Below are 24867 nucleotides of genomic sequence, written 5' to 3'. Positions count from 1 at the left end.
AGGAAATCGAAGTGTGATTGATTCTTCACAGGACTGACTAGGTGTATGAGTGCATATGATAGTGTTCTAATAATAACTGACTGTATGTATGAGTAATTGTATGGGTGAATGAGTGAATGTGTGTGTAGACGTACGAATCAGTGAGTGCGTATGTAGTAACTGGTATTGGTGTGTCATGATGTCATCAGTGATGTCATTTGAGATGTCATCAGTGATGTCATTTCAGATGTCATTAGTGATGTCATCAGTGATGTCACTGAAGTATGGTGTTCTCTGTTTAACTGTATAGATGAAGAAATGGAAGTGTGATTGATTCTTTACAGGACTGACTTGGTGTGTGAGTAACTCCATGGATGAGTGGCAGTGTGTGACTGTCTGCATAGGTGTATGAGTGCATATGATAGTGTTGTAATAATGAGTGACTGTATGTATGAGTGATTGTATGGGTGAATGAGTGAATGTGTGTGTAGACGTAGGAATCAGTGAGTGCGTATGTTGTAACTGGTATTGGTGTGTCATGATGTCATCAGTGATGTCATTTGAGATGTCATCAGTGATGTCACTGACCATGTCATGAATGATGTAATATGTGACATCATCAGCAGTGGATTGCGGGTGCGCGATATATAGTTAGTGCAACTAACTATATATGGAATTTCAATGGTTTTGTGTGAGTAAAATAAGGTTTTCTAAATGCTAATTCCTAACTATATATGGTCTATAACCTATGGTTTTTTCAGTGAATTTTCAAGGTTTTGTAAATGCTAATTCCTAACTATATATGGTCTATAACCTATGGTTTTTTCTGTGAATATATATATATATGTATATATATATATATATATATATGTATATATATATATATCTGTGCAGTACTCCTACTGGTCGGCACTGGACACCGACTCCCCAAACGTAGGTACAGACCACAAAACAGCGCTCGGATTATTTCAAAAGTGGTTTAATGTTCATCTGTCCCCAGCATGACGCGTTTCGGCTGCGACACGGCAGCCTTGATCACATGACCCCAAGAACCAATAGGTGCATTATATACTGTGTGTATCCCACTTAAAGAAACGTCAGCATAGCATGGACATAAAGAGAATACTGCATGATAGGAGATATTACATGAAACCACATATCTATCGGTCTATATACAGAAGGAACAGGTAAAGTGATATATTTACAAAAAACTTTTTTTACAAAATATCATACATTATATTTTACACCTAGGCACTGATTATAATAATACAGCCATTTTATCCTCCTTTCTCCTGCTTATCAACGGTAAGCATATTATCACTCTCCATAATCTGACTATAATACAAGTCAATACAAGTATATATATATATATATAATACAGCACCACACTGATAGATAGTTGCTGACACGATCCACATATCCTCCACGAGTTCCACTCCTCCCCTCCCGTTCCCCCTCCACATTACATCCCGGTTTATCACCCCTAGTTCCCCCCTAAACTCGCATTACAGCAAGGACAAGCGAATAAGTGATTCGAGTACTTCTGCTTGATACAAGCGGTGTGTCCGCTGGTCGACTACCCAATTCTCTTGTTGCTTAAATAGACATGTCGTAATGTAATGTGAGCATATTTGAAAAATGTTAATAAAAATATTTAAAAAATTAAAAAATCAACGTGGTGAAGTCACTCTTGACTCCTACTCAGACGCTCCCTTTCATCAGAGCTGTTCTTGTTACGGTGCAGTTTCTTGCTTATCGTCCCGAACAGCAAGTCTGGGATATTCAGGCTATAATACGGATGTTTCAGCCTCTATCCTGGATTTCAGTGAGAATGACTCTGAGGCTGCTGAGCCTCATGGCCTTCTGCTTCTTGCTTGTGACACATGCCCGTTGGTATATGGAGGCTCGGCAGCAGGGCCTGAAATTCCAGTTGGCACAGCATCCAACCATATTTCACAGTGGTGCTAGATGCCTCACTCCTGAGCTTGGGTAGCCATCTGGAGAGATAAAGATCAGAGGCCTCTGGTCTCTGTACTCCACGTCAATCTTCTGGAGCTCCTGATGATCTGGCTGGCTTTAAAAGCCTTTCTATCCTCCATCAAGGAAAGGCTAGTGCAGGTGGTCACGGACAGCACTACTGCAATGTGGTACTGCAACAAACAGGGTTGGGTCAAGAGGCCCAGCATCTCTGGAAATGGCTGGAACGTTAAAGGAAGCTGGCTCTGTATATACTATACCAAAGTGAGGTATAGTGTGCACAGAGTCTAGTGGAACCCAAAAGGTATGCAGAGGTACAGTAGATAGCACCTCACTCTCTATTTGTGGTAGTGTGGTCGAGCAGTAAGGCTTTATCAAAGGTCAGTGTTAAGCATTTGTTGTACACACTCAGTCAGCAAATTAATTCACACACTCAAAGACTGAACTTCAGACCAATTGTTTTTGTGTAAAATTATTCTTTTAGTTATTTAATTTTCTAGAACCAAGCAAGCCTGGCACAGGTAAGTGATAAATACTTTGCAGTAAATATACAGTTGTAATACAGTTTGGATTGTAATTGTATATGTACTTTCTTTTGACTTACATTATTGTTATTGAGAAATGCAATGCTTTGTAAATACAGTACAAATACTTTGAATAGAACTTTTTCTCAAATTACAGGTAAGTTACTTTTGAGATTACTTTTCTTACACAGTGCAGTGTGCCTGGATACTGCACTGGGACATTTCCTGTAAACAGGTAAGTAAAAGCATTTTTGTTAGTACAATTTTAAAGAATTTCTTTAGGTTTTCCAACTTCACACTTAGAAACTTTTCACAAAAAACAGTCAATATTATCCTATGGAGGTACTTTGTTGTGGAAGTTGGTGTTCTGGGGTTAGACTCAGGGGTCCAGCAGGGTCAAAGATACATTCTTCTTACACCCTCGGCGGCACTAGGCTGCGGGGTGCAGAGTGCTGAGGCCCAATGTTATCCAACGGGGGATAGGGGGCCTCCGGTTGGTGGCTACTGACGAGCAGGCCACTTGGTTGTGGGAGCAAAGGTCCTAGACTTTAGCTCAGGGCAAATGGGGAAACAAAGTAGCACCACGGGTGCACCCTCAGCGGCACTAGGGCGTCCGGGTGCAGGGTGCTGTTTCGACGTTGGGCGCCCCGTTGTTTGCAATGGGGAACCACTCGGTTTGCAAAGGCACTGAAGGTCTTCTGGGTGCAACAACCACTTTGAGAGGTAAGTTGGGATGTTGGGGGTTGGTTAGGGACCATCGGTTTGGCCACCCAAGGCCGTGGGGCGTCTGGTGCAGGGGTGCCTTTTAGGGTCGGATCTTCCTACCAGCTCCTGGTCGCGGTTGGGGGTGCCTTCCGGATTCAGGCTGCAGGTGTCAGCTAGAGGCTTGAGGCAGGTCCGGGGTCACTGGATCTTGGGTCAGGATCGCTGGGGTGAGCTCTTCGTGGTGTTTGCCCACTCGAGCTCGGGCCATGGACGGCGGGGGCAGACTGTTGCAGATTCGCGGTGTCCCGCCGGAGCCAGAGGTTGGAGATGAACAAATCCGGTGTTCACGGGAGACACAGTCTTTGTGGTTGAAGGCAGGCAGGTCCCCTGAGGTTTTTGAGGTTGCTGGATGCAGGACACACCTTGATTTTGCAGGAGCAGGTTTGGGGTGGAGACAGGGTGGTAGGTCTGGGAAAAGTCAGTGGGCGTCTTCCTCTTGTTAGCTTTGACATGGCTGTTTGGTCCTTTTTCTTTTCTTGTAGTTTCTTCTGGTCTGCAGAAGCAAGGTTCAGGGGTACCCATAAATATTAGGTTTAGGGGCATTACAGGTAGGTAACAGGTTGGGACCAATGGGTCCCTTCCCTGGGGTGGGTACACCCCCATTATACCACCCTCCAGTGGGAGGGGGGCATGAGCCTATCCCTGGTTGGCTGAGTCCCCCCATCTGCAAGATTGCGGGGATTGAGAGTTGTGCTTCACCTCGCCTCCCCCACCGGGAGTTGGCAGAGGTGGGCACTCCTCTCCTCCTCAATTGTTTTTCCTGCCGGTTCTCCCGCCCAAAGTGGGGGTCAGAAACAGTGTGGACCAGTTGCTGAAAGCAGAAAATGCCTGGTGAAGCTCACAAAGTCAGCAACCCTTTGAAGCTTCACCTTCATGGACCCTGCCGATAATGGGGGAGGAGGCTTGGCACCTCGTCCCAGGACGTGCATTGTTTGGCTCTCGACCCTGGGGTCCAGAGCCATGTCTGGTGGTGGCAGCTGAAAGCCTTGACACTAGTGGTAGGTTAGTTTTCAGGGGGCATCTCCAAGATGCCCTCTGTCTGCATCAGTGTGGGTTTAATGTGCTGAGAAGTTTGATACCAAACTTCTCAGTTTTCAGTGTAGCCATTATGGTGCTGTGGAGTTCGTAATGACAAACTCCCACCACCATATACTCTTAATGGCAGCATTGCACTTACAATGTCTAGGAATGGACTTAGACACTGTAGGGGTACAGGGCTCATGCACCTTTACCCTCACCACTGGTATAGTGCACCCAGCTAGAGCGGTGACTGGCCTATGCGAGGCAGTGGGTTGTAGGCATGGCACACAAGGATGTGTGCCACGTCGACTCTTCACTTTGTTCCGCACCAAAGCATGCATCTTGCAAAGGCAGTGTGTGTTTGTGAAGGTACAGGACCTCTAAGGGTGGTACAATAAGTGCTGCAACCCTTAGAGACCTTCTCTGGTTACAGTGCCCTGGGTACCTGTGGTACCATTTACCGGTGGCTGACCTGTGGCCAGAGATGTCTATTGGTTTTAGGGTTCAATGCAGTTTTAGGGAAAGAACATAGGCCCTGGGTACCTGATTAGCAGGAGCCCTGGTCACACTCATTCAAAGCACATCAGCAATTCAGCAAAAAGTGTGGGCAACCAAGCAGAAAGAGTGCACTTTCTCACAAATGTCAGGGCATTTTCCTGTTGGTTCAACACCTGGCAAGCTCTCTAAATGCCAGGGCCGACAAACTCAGCCAACGATGCCTAGCTGATCATAAACAGCATCTCCATCCGGAGGTGGTGGTGCAAGGTCTTTTTCAGCAGTGGGGGGAGCCTTTGTTGGATCTGTTCGCCACTGCTGAGAAATGCACAATATCAGCAGTTATGCGCACTGAGTTTCCAAGGCGGCACTCACTCAGAGACGCTTTTCATCTCGATGGGGAGCTCAAGCCTCCTGTAGGTCTTTCAGCCCATACCACTCTTGCCTAGAGTTCGCAAGAAGATCAGGAACGACGAGGCCCAAATCATCCTTGTGGCTCTGTGCTGCGCTAGGAGAGTTTGATATCACGATCTGTTGAGCATGGCCATAGGTCCTCCAATCAGGCTGCCTCTTAGGAGGATCTTTTGTCTCAGCAGCAGGGGAGGGTTCACCACCTGAACCTGTCAATGATTCACCTTCTTGTGTGGAGAGCCAGAAATCTGCAATGTTATTTTGATAGCCAGGGGTCCCTCCGCCAAAGCGGTATACGTCTGTTGTTGTGGCAAGTTTGTGGCATGTCATGCCGAAAAACAGGTTGATCCCCTTTGTGCTTCCCTTTCTCAGGTTCTTCTGTTCATTCTTTCCCTTGCCCATCAGGGCTCAGCTCTGGGCACCTGAAAGGGCTGCTTCTCTGCTATATCAGCCTTTCTGTGGTTGCCTGACCAGCCATCTCTCTTCAAATCCCCTATTGTACATAGGTTATTGTAAGGTTTGCAACATTTGTTTCCTCCTGCTCCCTTCGTCGTTCCTCAGTGGGATCTTAATCAAGTCCTGATGTTCCCGAGGTGCACTCCCTTTGAACAACTGTCCTCTCAGGCTTATTACATGAAGATGGCCTTCCTCGTGGCAGGAACATCTGCCCGTAAGGTTAGTGAGCTTCAGGCTTTGTCATCCAAGCCTCCATACTTTAACATTTACCCAAAAAAGATAGTTCTACAAACTAGAGCATCCTTTCTGCAGAAAGTGGTCACTCCCTTTCATGTAGCCCATCAACCTGCCTGCTTTAAACGCTCCACCACAACCCTCTTAAGAAGAGGAGTGACTTTACCGACTAGACCCCAAAAGAGTGTTGTCGCTCTACCTTGACAGCACAAGAGAATTCCGGGTGGACAATCAATTCTTTGTGGGGTGTGTCAGAGTGAAGAAGGGAAAGGCTGTGCAGAAGCAGACCATCTCCCAATGGATCATGGTCTGCATTAAAATCCACTAGTCATCGGTCAAGAAACAACCTCCTGAGGCTTTTTGTGCTTATTCCACCAGAGTTCAGGATGCAACCACTGCATTAGCATGTGGTGTCCCGAACCTGGACATCTGCCAGGCAGCAACGTGGGCCTGTCTGCATACGTTAACAAAACACTACTCTGCCGGGATAGGCACTTTGCCCATTCAAACCTTAAGTACTTTTTTGCTTGAAAGTGTTTTGCAGGCCCACCTCCAGGGAGGTATTGCTTAGGAAGCTATTCTAAGGTAAAGGTTCTATGGCTAGAAGTGTCCATCAGATGATAAAGTTGCTTACTTTCGGTACTGCCTTATCTGGTAGGGACTCTGTCTAGCCACAGATTACTTACCGAGACACCCATCCTCCCACCTCTGCAAAGGGATTTCTACGGACAGGGCTTTCCCCTTTGAGGGCCCTAGTTTTCCACAACAGTGGTCAGTGTTCTTTGTGGCTCTGTGCTCCTGACGTAGAAAGCTGCAAAAAGAAAATGATGTCAGCGCCTATATAGTCATGTCACTTCTGGCATGGACGATGTCACGCGGAGCTGATACGCCACCTAGAAGCGGTCAGGGGTAGCTGGTGAAAAAAAATACCTATCCAGTGTGACACTAGGGATAAATCTATGGTAAGGAATATGTAGCCAGATAGTCTCTACCAGATAAGGCAAGTAACTTGTTTGTCAGTTCCACTCCCCCCCCACGCTAGATGTATATCCCCTATCAAGTGTAGTCTTTTTATCACTATCACTGGTCAGCATTGCATTTATAGAGCGGGTCATCTACCACTCTGGTGCTGAGTGAGATTGGAAGTGTCTCTCACCTCCCGGGGATGAGGCTTCATCACTTTCTAAACCATCCATTCTGCTATTCATGCTGGAGCTGCGATGTAGTGTTTTTATTTCTATTGTTTCACTTGTAGCCACTACTGTAACCCTCTGCTACCTGCAGGCCTGCTCTGAGTTGGGGCACTTTAGGATTTGTGACTGCATGCGTTGTCTTCCTCATCATTTTGGTCTCAACAGTTGACTGTGATGCAGATTACCTTGATTCTAATCCTTACCCATCTTCCCAGTCCAGTGTATCTGTAGCATCATCAAAGAAGTGGGACACTGATTTTAATTTTGAGGCACATAGAAAGCATCAACATGTACTTTAGTCCTGCATTCACTGATTTGATCGGGCCCTGTGTTCTTCATCACTGTAGTATAGTCAAGGAACAACATGACTTTGGCAGAACCAATCCGGATGGAACATCCCACAATAGCACAGTTTCAGCCTTCTTCCCAGCTACCACACAATGGAGTCTCTGCTGCATGCCTTTCAGCGGTATTTTGTAGTGGGATGATACAATTTGGTCAGCGTGTTCTTTCTCACAGTTGCTGGGTTCTTTAGTCATCTCTCCAATCAACATACACTGATAAACATTCACACTGAAAATAAGTATTAAATAAATTTTAATTAACATGGACTCGTGTTTCTTGGTTCCTGAAATAATAGAAAGGAAAAATACACAGCATACAGAAAAGTATTTCAACTTAACACAAGCCTTTTTAAGTTGAGGCAAGCAATAACTACAGTCAACTATATTGAGAAAATTACACCTTGTATATGGTTAGGTATGGTGCAGATTAATGCAAAGTGTAAGATAATCAAAAAGCACCTTCAACCCCCCCTGATGACTTACTGTCATCACACAATACATTCATAAGTCAGCTGAAGACTATACTTCAAATACCAGTCATTGACTTTTGCTGTTTAAATCTAAACTCCACCAAATCCCTTAACTCATCATAAATATAACTCATCGTAAATATGACTCTGCAATTCCACCCCTTCTCTCTTTCATTTTCTCTCATTCACCCTTTTCACTGGTTCTCCTCCCTTACATTGTGATCCACTGTTTGAAGTCATCGGTTTAATCCCTTTTATCAAAAGTAATAAACATATCAGAAACATTGCAATTATTAGTATGGGGTTCAAGTGTTCCTGATAGTCCATTTCTAATGCCACTAAGCCATCTAACAACTTCAGAAAAAACAAAAAAAATTCTATGTTGTTTTCAAGGTGCCTATCTCTTCCAACTACTTGACATCTTTAGAAATGTATGAGATATTAGTTACACGTATATTAATCTCACTGCTCTTGTAAGGCTTGTAAGTGCAGCTCTGCTTGATGCGTAACATGGGGCAGACTCTGCCTTCTTTTGTGCTTAAGATATTTAAAGCAAGCCTATTCTGCAAAACCATTGCCCTAATTGCCACAAGGTCTGTATTATTACGTGTAAGGTCCACAGCAGTATTGGTGGCAAAATGACCAACCAATGTAGATATCTTTCTACTCTTCGAACCCTTTAAAACTACTCCTACTAAAGGAATCATAGCACCAAATCTGTCACCTCCTACTTGTGAAGATCTATGATTAGTTCTTCCATGAAGCACTACTCCCATATCGTACACCTTGAAGAACACCAAAGCAAGGCAACAGCTGCCTATTCAATTTACAGGAAGCTGAAAATAAGCCTTCTTCCTGCACACACAATAATCTCTAGGAAGAACCGGATCCTTCCCAGCAAATATCTGCAAGCCCATAACTTAAAAACTCTGTGCACACTCACTCTGTTGTGAACGTATCTAGGACCCTATTTAAATATTCCCGATTCATGCCCTCATGTGGTTATAACAAATCATATCCTTATAAAGGCATAAGAATCATATCCATATTTAGTCATAGCCAATGCAGTCCAAATACGGCAAGGCTACTCCCATAGACTCCTAGAAAGTACAACGCGTTCTTTAAACAAACCAAGCCTCCAGCAGCCCGGGAATTCCCCCTGCTTTTGTTTTGATTTGTCCAAGAACTCCTGGAGTCCTGAAAGAACTGTAAGTTCTTAGTGATGTCTTTTGTCCAACCTTACGTCAAACCCGGCACCTTCGAGGTATAAATATACCAGCATCTGCCTTAGCAAACACACAGTGGTTTGGAGCAGATCGGCTATCTACTTGCCCGGCGCCCAGCTGATGCGAGTGCTGAAGGAAGCCGAGCCTCCCATTGACGCACTGAGAGAGACGCTGTCTTTTCTCCTGCCGAGAAATCCAGCTCCAGTGTTTCCAGTCACCCTTGCGGGTTGCTGGGAGATCGAGTCCTGAGAAAGAGATACAAGACCTCCTTCATTCTATAACCAAGGTACGTAGCTGATTAGATCCTTTGAGAATTCTTGATTCAGATTCTTGCAAAAACTATCTTAACTAAAACTATATCTCACTTACTCCTTCCCACATACTAGGCTTAGGTTAGGTACACCGGGGTAGGCGTATTTTAGAAACACCAGTTGAGTACGTTTAGTCAACTTTTATCATTGTATGTATTTTATCCGTTTTAAGTATCTTATGGCTTAGAAACCATATAAATGCTTTTACAGTATTATTTCATAATACTCTTTTTACTGTACGCACTTTACTTTATGACAAGTATTGCAATTGTGGCAATTCACTTCTCTTGCATGAGTAAGAAGACTGCTCAATAAATAACCACTTTTATTGAAAACGCTCGTCTCTCTATTTCTCTGCACATCTGGTGAAACAAAGCATGCACGATTGACTGAGTAAAATAGTTATCTATTATTTCCGCGACTCTGGAGATATACTCCTTATTCTGGAGGGAGCAAAGTTGTCATGTTTACCCCTTACCCCTCTTCCCTCTAAAATCCGGAGCTACCTTCCCCCCTTCCTCTCCCCTTCTTTAGCTCTTCATTGCTCTCCTGTCTTCCCCTGCCCTTCTTCTTCTGGTTGACACTGATTGGCACATCTTTGTTGAAGGTCGGCTGTTAATGAAAATGTTATTGATTGCTGATTTTTTTTAACTGTGGGTGGGAATGACTCGCAACAATCTTGGGATGTGGATGTGGTAGGGGGTTGGAACAGGGAAAGGTTTGTTGTTTAAGTACTCTGCAGCATAACACAATATATGTCACAGAGTCCCTATACATTAAACAGCATAACCATATAGACATACTGAATGACATCAACAGCCCCGCCCGTTGCTCTAGAAACAGCGACATACACATACCTAATAGACAGGGTACACGCGACAAGACATTCTGGCAAGATGAATAAGCCTGGTGCTGCACCCGCGATACGCTTATTGACTTGGAAAATTAGCGGGATGGGAGATCCACGAAAGCGCAGGCAAAAACTAGCATACTTTGACAGGCACTCAATCCAGACTGCGATGCTCCAGGAAACCCACCTAGATCCTAAGCGATCGCAGAGGTTCGCTACCAGATGGGCAGGATACAGTAGTTTTGTATCCTACTCCACCAACTCGTGAGGCACGGCCATACTAGTCCATAAAAACACTCCATACAAGCCAGCGGGCATGTTTTCAGACCCACATATGTGTGTGTGTGTGTGTGTGTGTGTGCATATGTGTGTATATATATATATATATATATATTTCTCCTTTCTTTCTGTGGTTTCATTCCTCTTTTCATTGGCCGAAGTTTGTTCTGTTCAATGTTCTAATGTTAAGTGGAGTGTAATTTGTTTTGCTTGCATATATTATCATTGACATAGATAAATATCAATAATTAATACATAGAAAATGTTGCTGAATTAGTGTAGGCTACGAAGATCACTTGTATGATCGGCTTACGAACATCACTTGTAGGAATGCAGGAATTATAGCCGACAACAAGCTAGAGATAAACATTACAAAAAGCAAAACAATGCTGATCAGCAGACATCAAAAAGCTAAACAGCAATTCCAGTTAGAGGGAAAAAAGTTAGAAGTAGTATCTAACTACAAGTATCTAGTGTTCTATATCAACAACAGGCACAACCACCGGGAGCAAAAAGCTTACATGACTCAGAGAACAAACGCCTTATCATTTGCCTTCAGGTCCTTATCAAAAAATCTTAAGGGGCCATCATTTAAACCCTTACTAGCAGTAATAAAAGCCAAAACACTACCAACACTATCATATGGCAGACGGCTTTACACGGGAAAGACGCCGACCTGCAAAACAAATCTCAAGTTACAATCTACAAAAGAGTCTTCAAATTCATCAGGCAGCATCCCCAGCACGGGTTAGACTAGAATTTGGGGTAACCAACGAAACGCTGGCGAGAATGTATGCAACCATCAAGCATTGGTACAGCGTGAAGCAAAATAATGTAGACTCAGAATAGAACAAGGCTCTGTGGGACGAATTAGAGAAAGATGAAAAGTCTCCATACAATCAATATCTAAAATAGACTAGAATTTGGGGTAACCAACGAAACGCTGGGAGAAGGTATGCAACCATCAAGCATTGGTACAGCCTGAAGCTAAATACTGTAGACTCGGAATAGAACAAGGCTCTGTGGGACGAATTAGAGAAAGATGAAAAGTCTCCATACAATCAATATCTAAAATAGGCATTATTAGAAACATGTACAGGTGAGCTGTGGGAAACCAACCTGCCCTACTCAGCCTTTAAGCAAACCATAAATAAATCGGCAAAACTTCACTTGTTGCTAGTTGATCAAAATACTTTCAGTACGAGCAAACATGCTTGGATGGTAATGACTAATTATAAGACACTCAGCCCAGTGCCATATTTAAATATCACGTTCTCGGCCTACAGAAAGCTACAACTAATGGCCTTGCATCTAGGCAAACTGCTGTCCATTGTAAACCAGCCAACTTGGGTCTACAAAGGGACGAAATAATGTAGACTATGTGGGAGCAGCAAAGAGGACCTTGTACACCTAGTCTGCGCCTTTCCTAAATTATCACAAGCACAAGCCTCTTTATTAAAACACGCCATGAACATTAGAGGTATAAGGACTTGCAGATCGGCAATTATAGCGGGATTGGATCCAACAGACACTTCATTGAACTGCCAACTATTAAAGTTCCTCTCCATGCATGTGCAAGCATAAAAAAAAAGAATTTTGTGTGTTGTTCCCTAACATCAAATAAGACGGACTGGTCAGAGGCAGATCGTGTTTTCCATACACAAGGGAGATCAATGCAAGAACACTGGGAGAGACATTTTCAATTTTTACATAGCGGATTTTGTGTCAGTTAATGCCCGGATTTACTAACTGCAAACTATGTACTTTGAATACGTCTGCACTTTATTAATAATTAAATCGACTGAACTATGATATTTCTATATAAACTTGAGTGTTAATAACATTAGCCAGACATCTTAGAGAGACCCCCCATTTTTTTCATCCCACTTAATGCTTGGGTACTTCTGTCATGTCAGCTGGTATTTGAAGAGCAATATATGGGACCTGAGTGCTCTACCTTGTTTGGGAGCGCACAGGGTGCAAGAGTGGTTGAAGGGAGTGTGGGGAGAATCGTTTGGTGTGGTGGGCAAGTATTGTAGTGGTCATGCCTGCTCGGGTAGTGGTTCTACTACATCTGAAGGTCCTGTGTTGACGTAAAAGGAGTGAGACCTCTGCGGTTGCAGTTCTCTCATGGGACATGGTTGGGTGAGATGCATAGAGTCAGAGGCGAGCTCTGCTTGCTTTGACCTACAATACGTCCGTGCTGTAGTATCCTTCTCTGCACTACTCAGATCACCTACCTGGGAGGAAGATGGGCGCTGGATGGTTCTACCAGGCGAGCAGAAATGCTGGCTTGTAATTGGACAGTAACTGACCCCTGAAGAAAGGCACTCCCCAAGATGCAATCAGGGAAATGTTTTTGAGCACTATGATGTCATGGGTTTTATCACAGAAAGGAATGGATGCATACACAGTGAGTAGAGATATTTGTAAAGCTACTCAACAGGAGACACTTATGTACGACAGCAGCGTGCACAGAGCCGTCATCACCAGTAACATCCTGCATCTATTTTAGAGTTCGCCTTGTATCTGAGAAATGCCACAGTCCTCTCCCCCCTCATCTTACAGGCACTGACAGCCCTATAGTCACAGCCCATCCCACACCTCAGAGGCACAGACTGGCCTTCTCTAAGCCCTCCCTCATCTCTGAGGCACAGGCAGTCCTTCTCTCATCCCTCCCCTCATCTCCGAGACACAGACATGCCTACCTCCTCAGCCCTTCCCGCATCATAGTACTTTGTCTCTCCATTTCTCTTCCTTCTTCCCCTTCCCCTTCCCAACTTCTGGCCTGGGGCAAGCTTTTTAGCCATTTTTGCAAGTTACTAATTTGGAGACTGTTCTTGGCATTGTTAAAGCAAAAACTCAACATCCTATAATGCACATGCTGTTAGCCTAAAAACCCATTGCGGTCTGTGTCACACATCTGATTTGTTGTCTGTAATTCTTCATCTGTGTCTGTGGAGGCGGCTGTCATTGTAGTCCCTTTTCTATGTCCATGACAGCTGTCAAATAGTCCTACTTTTATATCGCTGGTTACTGCAAACTAGTCCTACTTCTTTGTCTATGAACAGTCCCAGTTTTTTGTTTTGAAAACATCGTCACTATAAGTTAGAGGGCCACAGAGTGAGATCAATTATGCCCTCCCCCCCTCACAGGGAGTTCTGCCATGATTCTTATTTCATGAATGTTACTTAGCTATATGTGGTGAATGTGTTACCTTTAATTAATTAATTATTATAAGTTTAAATAAAATAACACTATGCCGTCTTTCATCAGGAGATCGTGGTTCTCCAAATCCACTCATCTTTTTTCCCTTTTTTGAGATTTGTTTCCCTGCCTTGTTTCCACAAGCTCGCACATCTTTGAATTATGTGGTCTTGCATAACCCAGATGTTAGGCATTCACATTTTAACATGGTCAGGACCATGAATCTCATAACTCATATATGGAATTAGAGAAACGGGCAATGTGATAATTAGTACTCCCACTGTCAGTTTAAAAACCCCTATATCCAACACTGTTAGCGCATGCATTGATAGCTCCCTCATCCATTGTCCCTGCACGTTTCACCGGAGGCGAGACTGGTTAATCTGTTTTTTCCAGGCCTGCACCAATTAAGAAAGTTGCATGATTACTACTTGGGCCACCCACATGCATTGTGCTTCCTTTCAAAGGAATGCTTCCTCTCTTAAAGGAGTGCATGTTTGTACAAGAGTTCCTACAAAGTATACTTGTCATTGGCAGCTCGAAGGTGCCCATTCTCTTTATCCTTTCTGTTTTCTTCTTGCTGTAGAATCTACCCATTAGTTTGTCCATGGGACAGAGTCCTGATGGTAACTTCTTTATACCTCATTTGCAGGCTATCCATTATTCCTAACACCATTCTGCTTACTCCTCTGCCATCTTTCAGAATTATTGCATTAGGCTTTATTTATGAGTTTACCCGGGGTGCAATCTTACTTGGGGGAGGTGGAGCGGGAGGTGTCCGCATGCACACATAATATTATCCAATACATGTAGCCCTCATTTTTAACAGATTTAACAAGTAGCTTCTGGTCCTTCACCTAGGTGCCAGGTTATACACAGGTTTGGTGCTGGAAAGATCCTACTAACTAGGAGTAGCAGAGTCTTCATAAAGGTAACTTTTTCATTCTGCATCAGTTGTTAGCGCGACAGAACAATAAATAACATGCAGCGTATGTTGCATAACTGAGCAGAAAGTGGCCGTAGTCCCTTTATTGAGAAAAACAGTGAAAAAAGTGCATTCGTGGTATTACAGCTCAGTTCTCTTATGTCAGAAATTTTAAAGTGGCTGGGTTACTGCGTCACTTGATGGTAATTCGATAATAAATTACTGCCAGCAAAGGACTTGTGGGGAAAACATTCACAATTTACATAGTTAATGTAGTAATTTGTTACTGCTAATTATTTATTCCCTGTTTTTTCCTATGGGCACCGGACATTGTGTTTCGAATAAAACTTAAAGATGGATCACATATGCTGTAACCGTGCAAAACCAACTGACTAAGACATGTTTTGGAAATGCAGATTAAAACACTTTTCCTTTTTCTAATTAGCTTAAATAAGTGTTGCTTAGTTTTAACTCAGCTGCTGGAAACATCCTAATCATATTTGTCAAGGGAGTATATGCTTCTCTACGGGAGAGTTATTTTTACAGGTAAGTACCAATTCTGTATTCTCATTATAAGCAACCAATTGCAAGAGAATGCCCATGTTTTCTTTCTTGGTATGTAGCAATATCACTACAACTTCCTCATAATGGTTTATGTTTCTCTTCTATCACCCCTACCTCTTAGAACAAAGTCTTTTCCTTCGATGTCAAAGTTTGAAAATGTGACTGAAGCTTCCCCTTACCTGCCTGGCAGGAATGGACCAATTGTAAATGAAAATCTTAGAGCTGCACGGTTTGTGGCCAATGACCTGGTCGATTCATCGGAGCTAAACCAAAAAAACGGTTTCTACATGAATAATGACAAAGCTCTGACAGAGCATCTGACTAAAGATAATCTAGGCATTTCTTCCTGGGACTACACTTTGACAAACACCTCCAGGCAAATGACTACCCAGAAACAGATGCAAAGGAGCTACACAGCACCAGACAAGACAGGCATTCGTATCTACTACAGTCCCCCAGTTGTCCGAAGACTTGAGACTTCGTTACCTAAAAATGAGGAAGGAAAGAACATGATTGAACCTGGCTTTCTGTTCACCATGGCCACACCTAGAGACATGAGCAGATCTGATAATTTGTCAGAAAACACGTACAGTAGATGGCTACAGAACGTCTCGAGACATCAACATGAAATTCTGGACACAAGAAATGTCAAGGAGTCAGCGGCTTCAGTTCCTTTATTCCCATCGGCACTGGGTGACTTTGACATTTCTGGAAATATGAGTGATGACATGAAAGAGATCACCAACTGTGTTAGGCAAGCCATCAGATCCAGTTCATTGGAAAGGAAAGTGAAAAACACTTCTAGTCAGACTGTTGGATTATCAGATGTAGGCACACAGACAATCAGAATGGTGAGCATTGGCCTGCAAACTGAAACCCTCAGGGGAAGTGTTCATGTCAAGAGCTGGTCAACACGAAGCTCTTCTTTAATCTCTGCTCGCAATAAACAGCTTTCATCATCATTGGATAAGGTCCACTCTCGAATTGAAAGGCCTTGTTGCACACCCAAATATGGTTCTCCAAAGCTTCAGAGACGATCTTCCTCCAGGCTGGATGGTTCCAAAGAACGAAGCTTGTGTAGTCTCAATCAGAGTAAATTAAATGGATCTGCATGGGCTAGGTCTACCACGACCAGGGACAGCCCTGTGCTGAGCAACATCAATGATGGCTTGTCTAGCTTGTTCAGTGTTGTCGAGCATTCAGGAAGCACAGAATCACTTTGGAAGCCTGGTGCTCAAGAAAGTCCAGCAAAGCCAGATGACCCTAAGTATGGCATAGTACAGGAGTTCTTAAGAAATGTGTGTGGTAGATCTCAAAGTCTCACCACCAGAGCTGAGAAGAAAGACCGAATAGAAGACGTCTTAAAAAAACAAGACATTGTATCCACTGTGCCTCCTCAGTTGGATATTGCTCCAAAAACCCTACATAAGAGAATTTTGAAACAAACAGACAGCGATGAGGAAAAGCCACTGCCTTCAGTTCAAAGCAGAAAGGATGGAAACCTTTGCGATGCAGATGTAATATCAACTGAGGTAATTGTTGACATTCTTTCTATTAACATACAAGGTTTACTTCTGAACAGCTTGAAATGTATACATAGTTCACAGTTGCAGCACACACATTATTTTGTTAGGCAACCTTTGTAACATCCTGATATTCAGTGGTAAGAGAGTTGTGACGTGTAGCTTAGAGTGCAACATTTCAAATTAGACAGTATTCCCTTCTTGAATCCATTCTTTCAAATTCTCTTCTGTCAAACTCCTGAGGCACTTACGTGGTCTTTTCTTGGGTATTGTGGCAGTCGAGGTTACTGTGCAGTACATTTACCATTGTTGTACAAGGGCCTTTGTACTATTGTATTTCAATTGATAACCAAGTTATTAAGGCTTTCTCACTTGACTTTCTCAAGTAAGAGAGGACGAGCTGCAGATTTTAGTCTGTGGTGGTGTGGGTTACAAACTGAAATACAGCATGACTCAATAAATGACACTTCTTGGCTTCAGTGTCCTATCTGCTCTTTGTCTGAAAGAAAAAAATACTTATATTGAAAGGAACTAGATAGATGAGTTACATGTAGGGTTCACACAGAAATCTGGGCCAAGATACAGCTACTAATGTTAGAATATCTAGGTTAGCCCTATAGCCAATTGTATTGTTGGGAGCTGTTCTTCGGTCATCTTGGGGATCTTCAGAAATACTCCTGTCTCTAGCATTCAACCACAGGCTTTTACCTGGTCCAAATTGAGTACTTGGCTAAACTAGGGTACCGACCTGCACACTTTTCAGCTGCTGAGTTTCCAGTGCCCAGAATAAATGAATAGCATAATAATCTCCTGCCGAAAAACCCACTCCCAATGAGATTCATAATTTGAGCTGTCCTAGTGGGGAAGTTAATTATTATGCTACCCCAGATGGTAGAGCAGTGCCCACTGACCACATTAGGGTCATGGTAGAGAGATTAAGCTCTCCTCGTTGAGGAGTGGGCAGAGTCTAATCTTGATAATTGTCACAGCACTTCCCTGTCCAGTAGCTAGTTAGATGTTCCCTTTTGGGACAAAGGAAGGACTAGTAGACCTCTGCCACCACAAATTATAAGCGGCATCTTTGAAGTTTTGGATGGAAAACCCCAAGCCTGGGTGGGCAGAACTTGGCTAAGAGAGAGAGATGTGCTAGAGGTTTGTTCCTAGCCACTGTCTTGGATTATTTTTTCATTTTCATGGTACTGTGCAAGGTGTTGGAAAGCCAGTGTACTGATCCTTGGAAGTGGCAGTTGGGGCGCAGGGGGTGGTGTGCCCTCACTGGATTGGGTAAGTGGTCACCATGTTCTGGAACTCTCCACCCCTATTTTAAACCCTTCACAGGGAAAACAGTTGAGAATAGTAGGAACAAATGTGCGCTGCTGATAATGAAGTCATGTTTGGCATGTGAAGGAGCCTTCTTTGGATTTCTGTTACTGAACTACTAAGCACTCTATCTCCAGGGGCAGTGGTGCTAGCTCTTTCACAGGACCAGTAGATGGTATTCTTGCAGGGGATCTTGAAGGGATGGGGTCACCTTGAACCTTTGTGGTCTGCTCCTGTAGTGGGAGCCTCAGGAGCAGGAGTTACAAGATCCTGTTGGACACACAGGCAGCCTGCACGTGACCAGAAGCCCTGTCTATTTGGGGAGCATACGTTGTTGTGTTCCCCTTCAAAAGGGAGCCTCCCCGCTGGACCAATGGCACATGGGTTCCTGCTCTCCTTCCTAGGAGTGTGCCTGCAGCGAAACGCTGACTGTATCAAGGGGAAGTGGTTGGCATGCAAAGTGAAAGAGAGCAGGCAGGAAGTTATCACCTCATAATGTGCTCACAGCATTCTGCTACACAGACTGAAGAGAGTCTGTTGGGTGTTCAATTAAAGGGCAAGGTACCCATGTCTGAATGTTGACAGCAAAGTGGCCTGCTTTAGAAGTTAACAAAAAATAAAGATAACAAAAGTAAAGATTTGAAGCAGTGGTAGTCACATGGAGCAAAAGCTTTTTGGGCAAAGGAATGTGCCATCAGCCCCCCCGAGGTTTTGTAAAATGTGTATATTTTCCAGGGTCCTCTTCTCAAAGACTCTGGACAATATGGTAACCTTGTTAGTTTCTAGAAAATATGCTATGCTTGTTAGTTCCTTCCTGTTTTGGGGCCACTAAAAGTTACTGTGTGCTCCCACAGTCTCCTTTGTAAGAAACAAATTTCAACTGCCCCGTACTTACAGGGAGAGGAATTTGTAATGCTATTTGTATCTTGAATGATTGCTTGGCATCAGGGTGTACAACAAGAAATCTGCATTTTTTCCTGAATTGTTCATTTTTTGTTGACATGCAACAAAACCCATAGGTCTGATTTGTTAAAAATATTGTAGCAAAGTCAATAGGCTTTAGGTTTGAAATGGTACATGTTTTATTAAAGCTGTAGATCAAATTTTAATGATGTGAACATCTTTGACAAAACTAGCAGGTCTTATATTTCATAAGTGCATATCATAATATGGTTTGCAATAGGCACTTACAGGGGTAGTATTATGGTTAAAGGGTTTTGAATCTGCAGGTTCATGAATGGTAAAATTGTCTCAAAACTATGGGGCTTAAGAGGTTTGAGATTGAGGTACTGGGTTTTTCAGAACCGGTAACCCAGCGGTGCCAGGGTACACCCAAAGACCTCGGGTACTTTCCTGATTCAGACCACAGAAACTCAGAGTCTTCTAGGTGAAGTCAAGGATCGATTTTATTGGCTGCAACCAAGAAACAAGCGTCCTAGAAGTACAACACACGGGATGTATATTCTCAGGAGACTGCTCAAACTTACAAAGTCAGGCTTCTCTTTTTATACAAAATATTGTGCTTTAGGCAAACATTCCTCGAATTTTAGTATACCGTTCAAATATTTTCGCTACAAAGGAAAAGCAGAGTCATGATGACAGCCCACATTTTAGTTCGTCCAGCCCACAACAAATCACCCGGCAAGTCCCAACATTTCATCAGATATCGGTGGACCCCCAATAAAAATGGGCACCTCCCCATCATAAAGCAAGTGAGAGGAAAAAGAGCAGGGACAGGTGTGAGCAAGATTCGGCAGGGTGTGTGCGATGAAATGGGTTTATGGCCTGTTGTGCCTTGATGCTATCTCATTCGGCCACTGGGAGAGGAACTGACCAAACAGGTTCGGCCTGGGGCAATGGTTCCAACTTGCCCAGGTCACAGGAAAGTCAATTAAGGTGTATGTGTCCTTTGGAATCGAATTTAGCTGTATCATAAGCCTATGTAAAGGGCAACTCACAAAATGGCTGCCGCATACAAAATGGAAGCCAAGGGTTCAAGACGAAAATGACGATTTCGAGGTGAAATCGTCACTCGAATATGACGAAAATGCTTGTACATAGTGTACTAGCCATTCTCGGTATTTTGATATGAAAATCGTCATGCTATGATGAAGTTTAATTCTCGAGTCCAGAATTTTCGGAACTACAAACCCTCCTTTTGCCCTTACATAGGCAATTTAACCTAATCTCATGCTAATCTGAGTCCAGGTCTATATTCCTAAAGTCATTGAGATGTTGCTGTAACATCATTCTAGTACTTAGCTCGTCTCTTGATACAGGTTTCCTTACACATGATGTAGCACAGAGGCCACATATTGCAGGAGCACACTGCACGCACAGACAGAACAGGAAAAGAATGGCTAAGACCATCCCAATGACCATCAGAATTTTCCATCCCCAGCCGGATATCAGTTCCCAGAACCATTCCATAAACGACCAATCTCCTTTATCCACATGAATAGATTCGGAAATCTTATGCAGTTTAGAGATGGCCTGGTACACTGTTGGAGCATTATCTGGAATAAAAACACAGCAACTCGATTGGATCAATCTACATACCCCACCTCGGTCTGCAAGTATGACATCTAAGGCGACCCTGTTCTGAAGGGTCATAAGTCGATCCGACTGGAGCTCAGCAGTCAAGTTACTAAGGGCACCAGCAGTTTCAACCACGGTGGATTCAACCACCCTTGTCAATTGCCTTAGGTTCCTGCTGTTAGCCATCGGTCCCCAGAACGGCTGTTAGCCATCGGTCCCCAGAACGGCAGAAAACCCTTTACGAAGTCCCCAAATTCTTGTCCTGCAGTGTCTTCTTTGCTCAAGACACCTCTAACTATCCTTGTCTTGTGGTAATCTGCCGCTGCTGTGTAGGTGGGAGGCAACAGGAACGAAACAAAACATGAGCCCGAAAAGTCAGGGGGCAACCATGTATAGGCTCTATCATGGCAGATGAAATAGGTACCCTTAGCTGCTAAAAACGAAGGGGAAGTCTGGGCTGCAAAAACATACGTTTTAGTGCAGATACTCTTCCCTAACTGAGCTCTGGGATTCGTGCCATTACCTTGCAGACACAGATGACCCTGATGGGGTACAATCCAAATCGGGGAAGATCTCTTAGCTTGCTGTTTTTCACTCAGAGTAGCTCCATATCTGGTTACGTTCCATCCTATGTATACTAGTGTCTCATCTCTCGGGATAGTCTCATAAGAAATATCTTCCTTAATCATGTCTACTATACCCTTAACTAGAGCACTATTCTTAGGATTGTCTGTTACTGAACGTAGGGGGTAGACTTCATGTGCATATATGAACATTGTTCTGTATGCCCACACAGAACCATTGTGGCTGAAAGGCAGGACCAGATAGGGGATACCTTTATCCGTTGTGTGAGGCATAAGACCACACACCCAACAGTTAGTTGTGTTCATTACTAGTTGGTGTTGGTGCAGGAGCTGAACAAAGGAGTTATTAATAAACTCTAATCTCCTAGCTGATTCGTGTTTAGGAAGGGGTTGAAAAGAGTGTGGGGAAACAGCAGGAGGAGGAGGTATAGGCGATGTTGTGGGTGCAAATGTTACTCGAAAAGAGAATAACACATAACTTATTAAAAATATCATCACACTGAATAACATAAAAATGCAAAACATCAAAAAGCTTTTCTTTGTCATTATTTTACATATTTTGGTTTTAAAGTTCATGGTTTTGGCAGGTCTCTCCATCTCGGAAAACTCCATCCTCTCTAAAGTGCTGTCCGCGATGGGAGGTTGTTTCTGCTAAGGAATGCTTCTGTCAGTCCAGGGCAACTCCCTTAGACCAACCAGAACTGCCGACCTAACGTCGTCAGCTGCACCCCAAAGACTTTGGGCAATCGCGGCCCTAGCAGCGGAACCCGGATGGCGGTTCGAAAAACAAAAATAAGCAAGTTTCTCAGATGGGAGAGCTGCACTTTCAAAAATAGTACTTGGAGGGAAAAAAAACACTTTTATTAGTTCGTATTTCTCGGCCTCAAATTATACCGTTGTTTTCCTGGTATTGTATTATCTTGGAAAAGGAGTTCAGGTTCTGAAGTGTCCAATCGAACTGATGGTTGCAAAATTGTATCACTCTCTTGTTCGGTAACTGTTCCTTTTACACGTGCATCACTGAAAGGCAGAAAACGTGGCACAGCTTCAGTCTCTGAGTCAGCTACACCCTCCTGGACCCACCGGTCATATGGCAGAGGCAGAGGGATCCGCTTGCAGTGGATCCCGTGGATCCAGGATTTCTTCCCCTCCACTCGAACAGCTGATCTTGTGGAAAGAAGGACGAGGTGCGGTCCGGTCCACCTGGGCTGGTCGTTCTTGGTTCGCTGGAATTTCTTGGCCAGCACCCAGGATCCAGGGTCGATCTGATGTCCTGGAGCTTCAGAGACTTGAGGCAGTGTATCATGCACCTGTTGGTGTAAAACACGCAATTTAGCCGTCAATTCGTACAGATAATCAAGTAAAACAGGGTGTTCAATTTCACTGAACTTGGTGGGTCTTGGCACTCCCCATATGTTGGCCAGGCGGCCAAAGACTATTTCATAGGGACTAAGTTTCACTCGCGAATGCACAGTCATTCTGGTGGATAGGAGTGCTAAGGGTAGAGCATCAGGCCATTTAAGACCTGTGCTCGCTTGAATTTTGGCCAGTTTTAACTTAAGCGTGCCATTGTAACATTCTACTAATCCAGCTGATTGGGGGTGATTTGCAGCGTGGAACTTTTGCTGAATGCCTAGCCCTTCACATACTCTCTTCATCACACGACCCACAAATTCACTCCCATTGTCACTCCAGACCAATCTAGGCATTCCGAATCTGGGGAAGTACTCTTTCACAAGGGCTTTAGCTGTGGATAAGGCAGTGTTGTCTTTTAGGGGATAGGCTTCCACCCATCTTGAAAAGGCACAAACAACAACGAGTAAGCATTTTAAATTGTTGCACCTCTCCATGTGGATGAAATCTAGCTGCAAAACCTCGAACGGATACGTAGGAGGTGCAAAATGACCAGCTGAAGTTGGGGTTCCCCTGCCAGGATTGTGTTTCAGTTTTTTGAGACAAGGGAAACCCGAAGGAATAGCACTAGGGTCCTTGGGCGGTAATATGTTGTACAAGACAGGGGTCCCTAGTTATTTAGGATCTTTGGAAAAATTAGAGATATACTGAATAGTATATAGCCTCTGTCCAGCCGGACAGGAATTTATTAATTATATTGTTGGTAATAGTTCCTTTTTTCACATTGATACAAAAAGTGGGCACGACCTGTGACCCACAGAAAGCAAGACAAAACAAGTGACAAAGGTTCATGTGGAAAGCGCACAAGGCGGTCTGTACTATTACTCAGTAATACAGACTCAGATTCATTTCTAGCAACCCATTGTTAGCGACGTTATTGTAAATTCATAACAACATATGGTGCTTTAAAGTCGACGACGTTTCGATGCAATTCAAAGATACATGCATCATCTTCAGGACAAAGTCATTTAAGTCATGTTTGTCTTAGAGTTAATTGGTACATTTTACATAACCACTTTTGCGATTCACATAAATGTAAGGGGAGAAAAAGGAAAAAACATACAAACATAAACTGAAAAATTTCCATTAGAAAGCTAGGCATGACTTGATATATAATGTGGTGCTAATATCCGAATTTTCGAAGTGACAAGCTTATTTATTTCAAAAAACAATGGTGACAGTTGTTTCGAAAGTGGCATGCGTGCACATTAGAAAAGTGCCGTCTATAAATGAGAGCGAGTGATCTTCCCTGATTTAAAAAAACCATTCAGGCCGGTTGCCTCTTTTTAAGAACACTGGTGGTGTTTGGCGTGGTTTGTGGCGTTTGGAAATAGAGGATTTTCCAGAGAGCGTGCATGCATGCATGTTTAACCGAGTTGTAAATATTACTAGGCATTTTTTGAAAAATTCCTGCTCGCAGGTAAAGCTATACATCAGTCCATTACAGTTTCCGAGCAAGGGCATAAAATAAATATCTTAAGTCAGCAACGAAGTGAAAATAAAATCGGCGCAGTGAGCAGTAGAGCTATGTATGTAACCTTGGCATCTTCTGAATAAAGACATAGACTATTTGATCGGTGAACGGCGCAGTGAACATTAAAACGGCGCAGTGAGCTGGGTGGAAAGGGAATTGAGAGTGGCCTCGGGAGTTTTGCGGCATCTAAATATCAGGGAAATTAATTAACATTACTTTAAACCATTCCATTTAAAGTGACCCGAGTCCGTGAAAAGAATGGCCAAAATACTCACTTAGTGGCGGTCAGCACGGGGAATAAACTGCAAACTATGGAGTAAATGGAGGGGTGGTTATAAAAACGGTATTCGAGGCTGGGCGGTAAACTCAAAAGTTAGATTTAAGGCTTACTTGATGGCTAGCATGGCTAGTACTGCAACGCGGTGCTGCCGGGCTTCCGAAATTGGAACGCTGGGAAGGCAAGAGGCGTAGTTAGCAATGGGTGGGAACCGGGGTGTATCATGAGGTCAAAGTCAGAGGGGCTCTAGCTCGAGCATCTGGGGTAACTTACTGTAGCTGGTCCTGCTCGATGGCCGGCCGAATGGGGTTCTGGCGGTGATCGCTAGCCAGTTGAGGGAGGGACTGGGATTAGAAGGTATTAGAGATAGAGAAGGGACTAGTAAGTCCGTTAGCTGGCGGACATCTTGGAGTGGTGTGGGATCGCCAGGTATCAGAGAAGGAGAAGGGACTGATGAGCCCAAGAATAGGGCGGACATTTTGGAAAGGTGACAAAGATATTTGGAGAA

General features: G+C 43.7%; 1 protein-coding gene across 1 annotated transcript in view; it reads left to right on the top strand.

Annotated features, from left to right (window-relative positions):
* The window catches only part of MTCL2 (microtubule crosslinking factor 2), an 870692-nt gene that overhangs the window by 827116 nt on the left and 18709 nt on the right, over positions 1–24867 (top strand). Inside the window, exon 9 of the mRNA XM_078652323.1 lies at positions 15352–16762. Within this exon, the coding sequence (XP_078508449.1) occupies positions 15352–16762 (1411 nt within the window). The remainder of the gene's footprint in view (positions 1–15351; positions 16763–24867) is intronic.

Source organism: Lissotriton helveticus, chromosome 7, assembly GCF_964261635.1.
Source record: "Lissotriton helveticus chromosome 7, aLisHel1.1, whole genome shotgun sequence".
NCBI classification, from domain to species: domain Eukaryota; kingdom Metazoa; phylum Chordata; class Amphibia; order Caudata; family Salamandridae; genus Lissotriton; species Lissotriton helveticus.
Note: the sequence above shows the minus strand (reverse complement) of the source record. Positions and strands in the feature narration are given on the sequence as shown.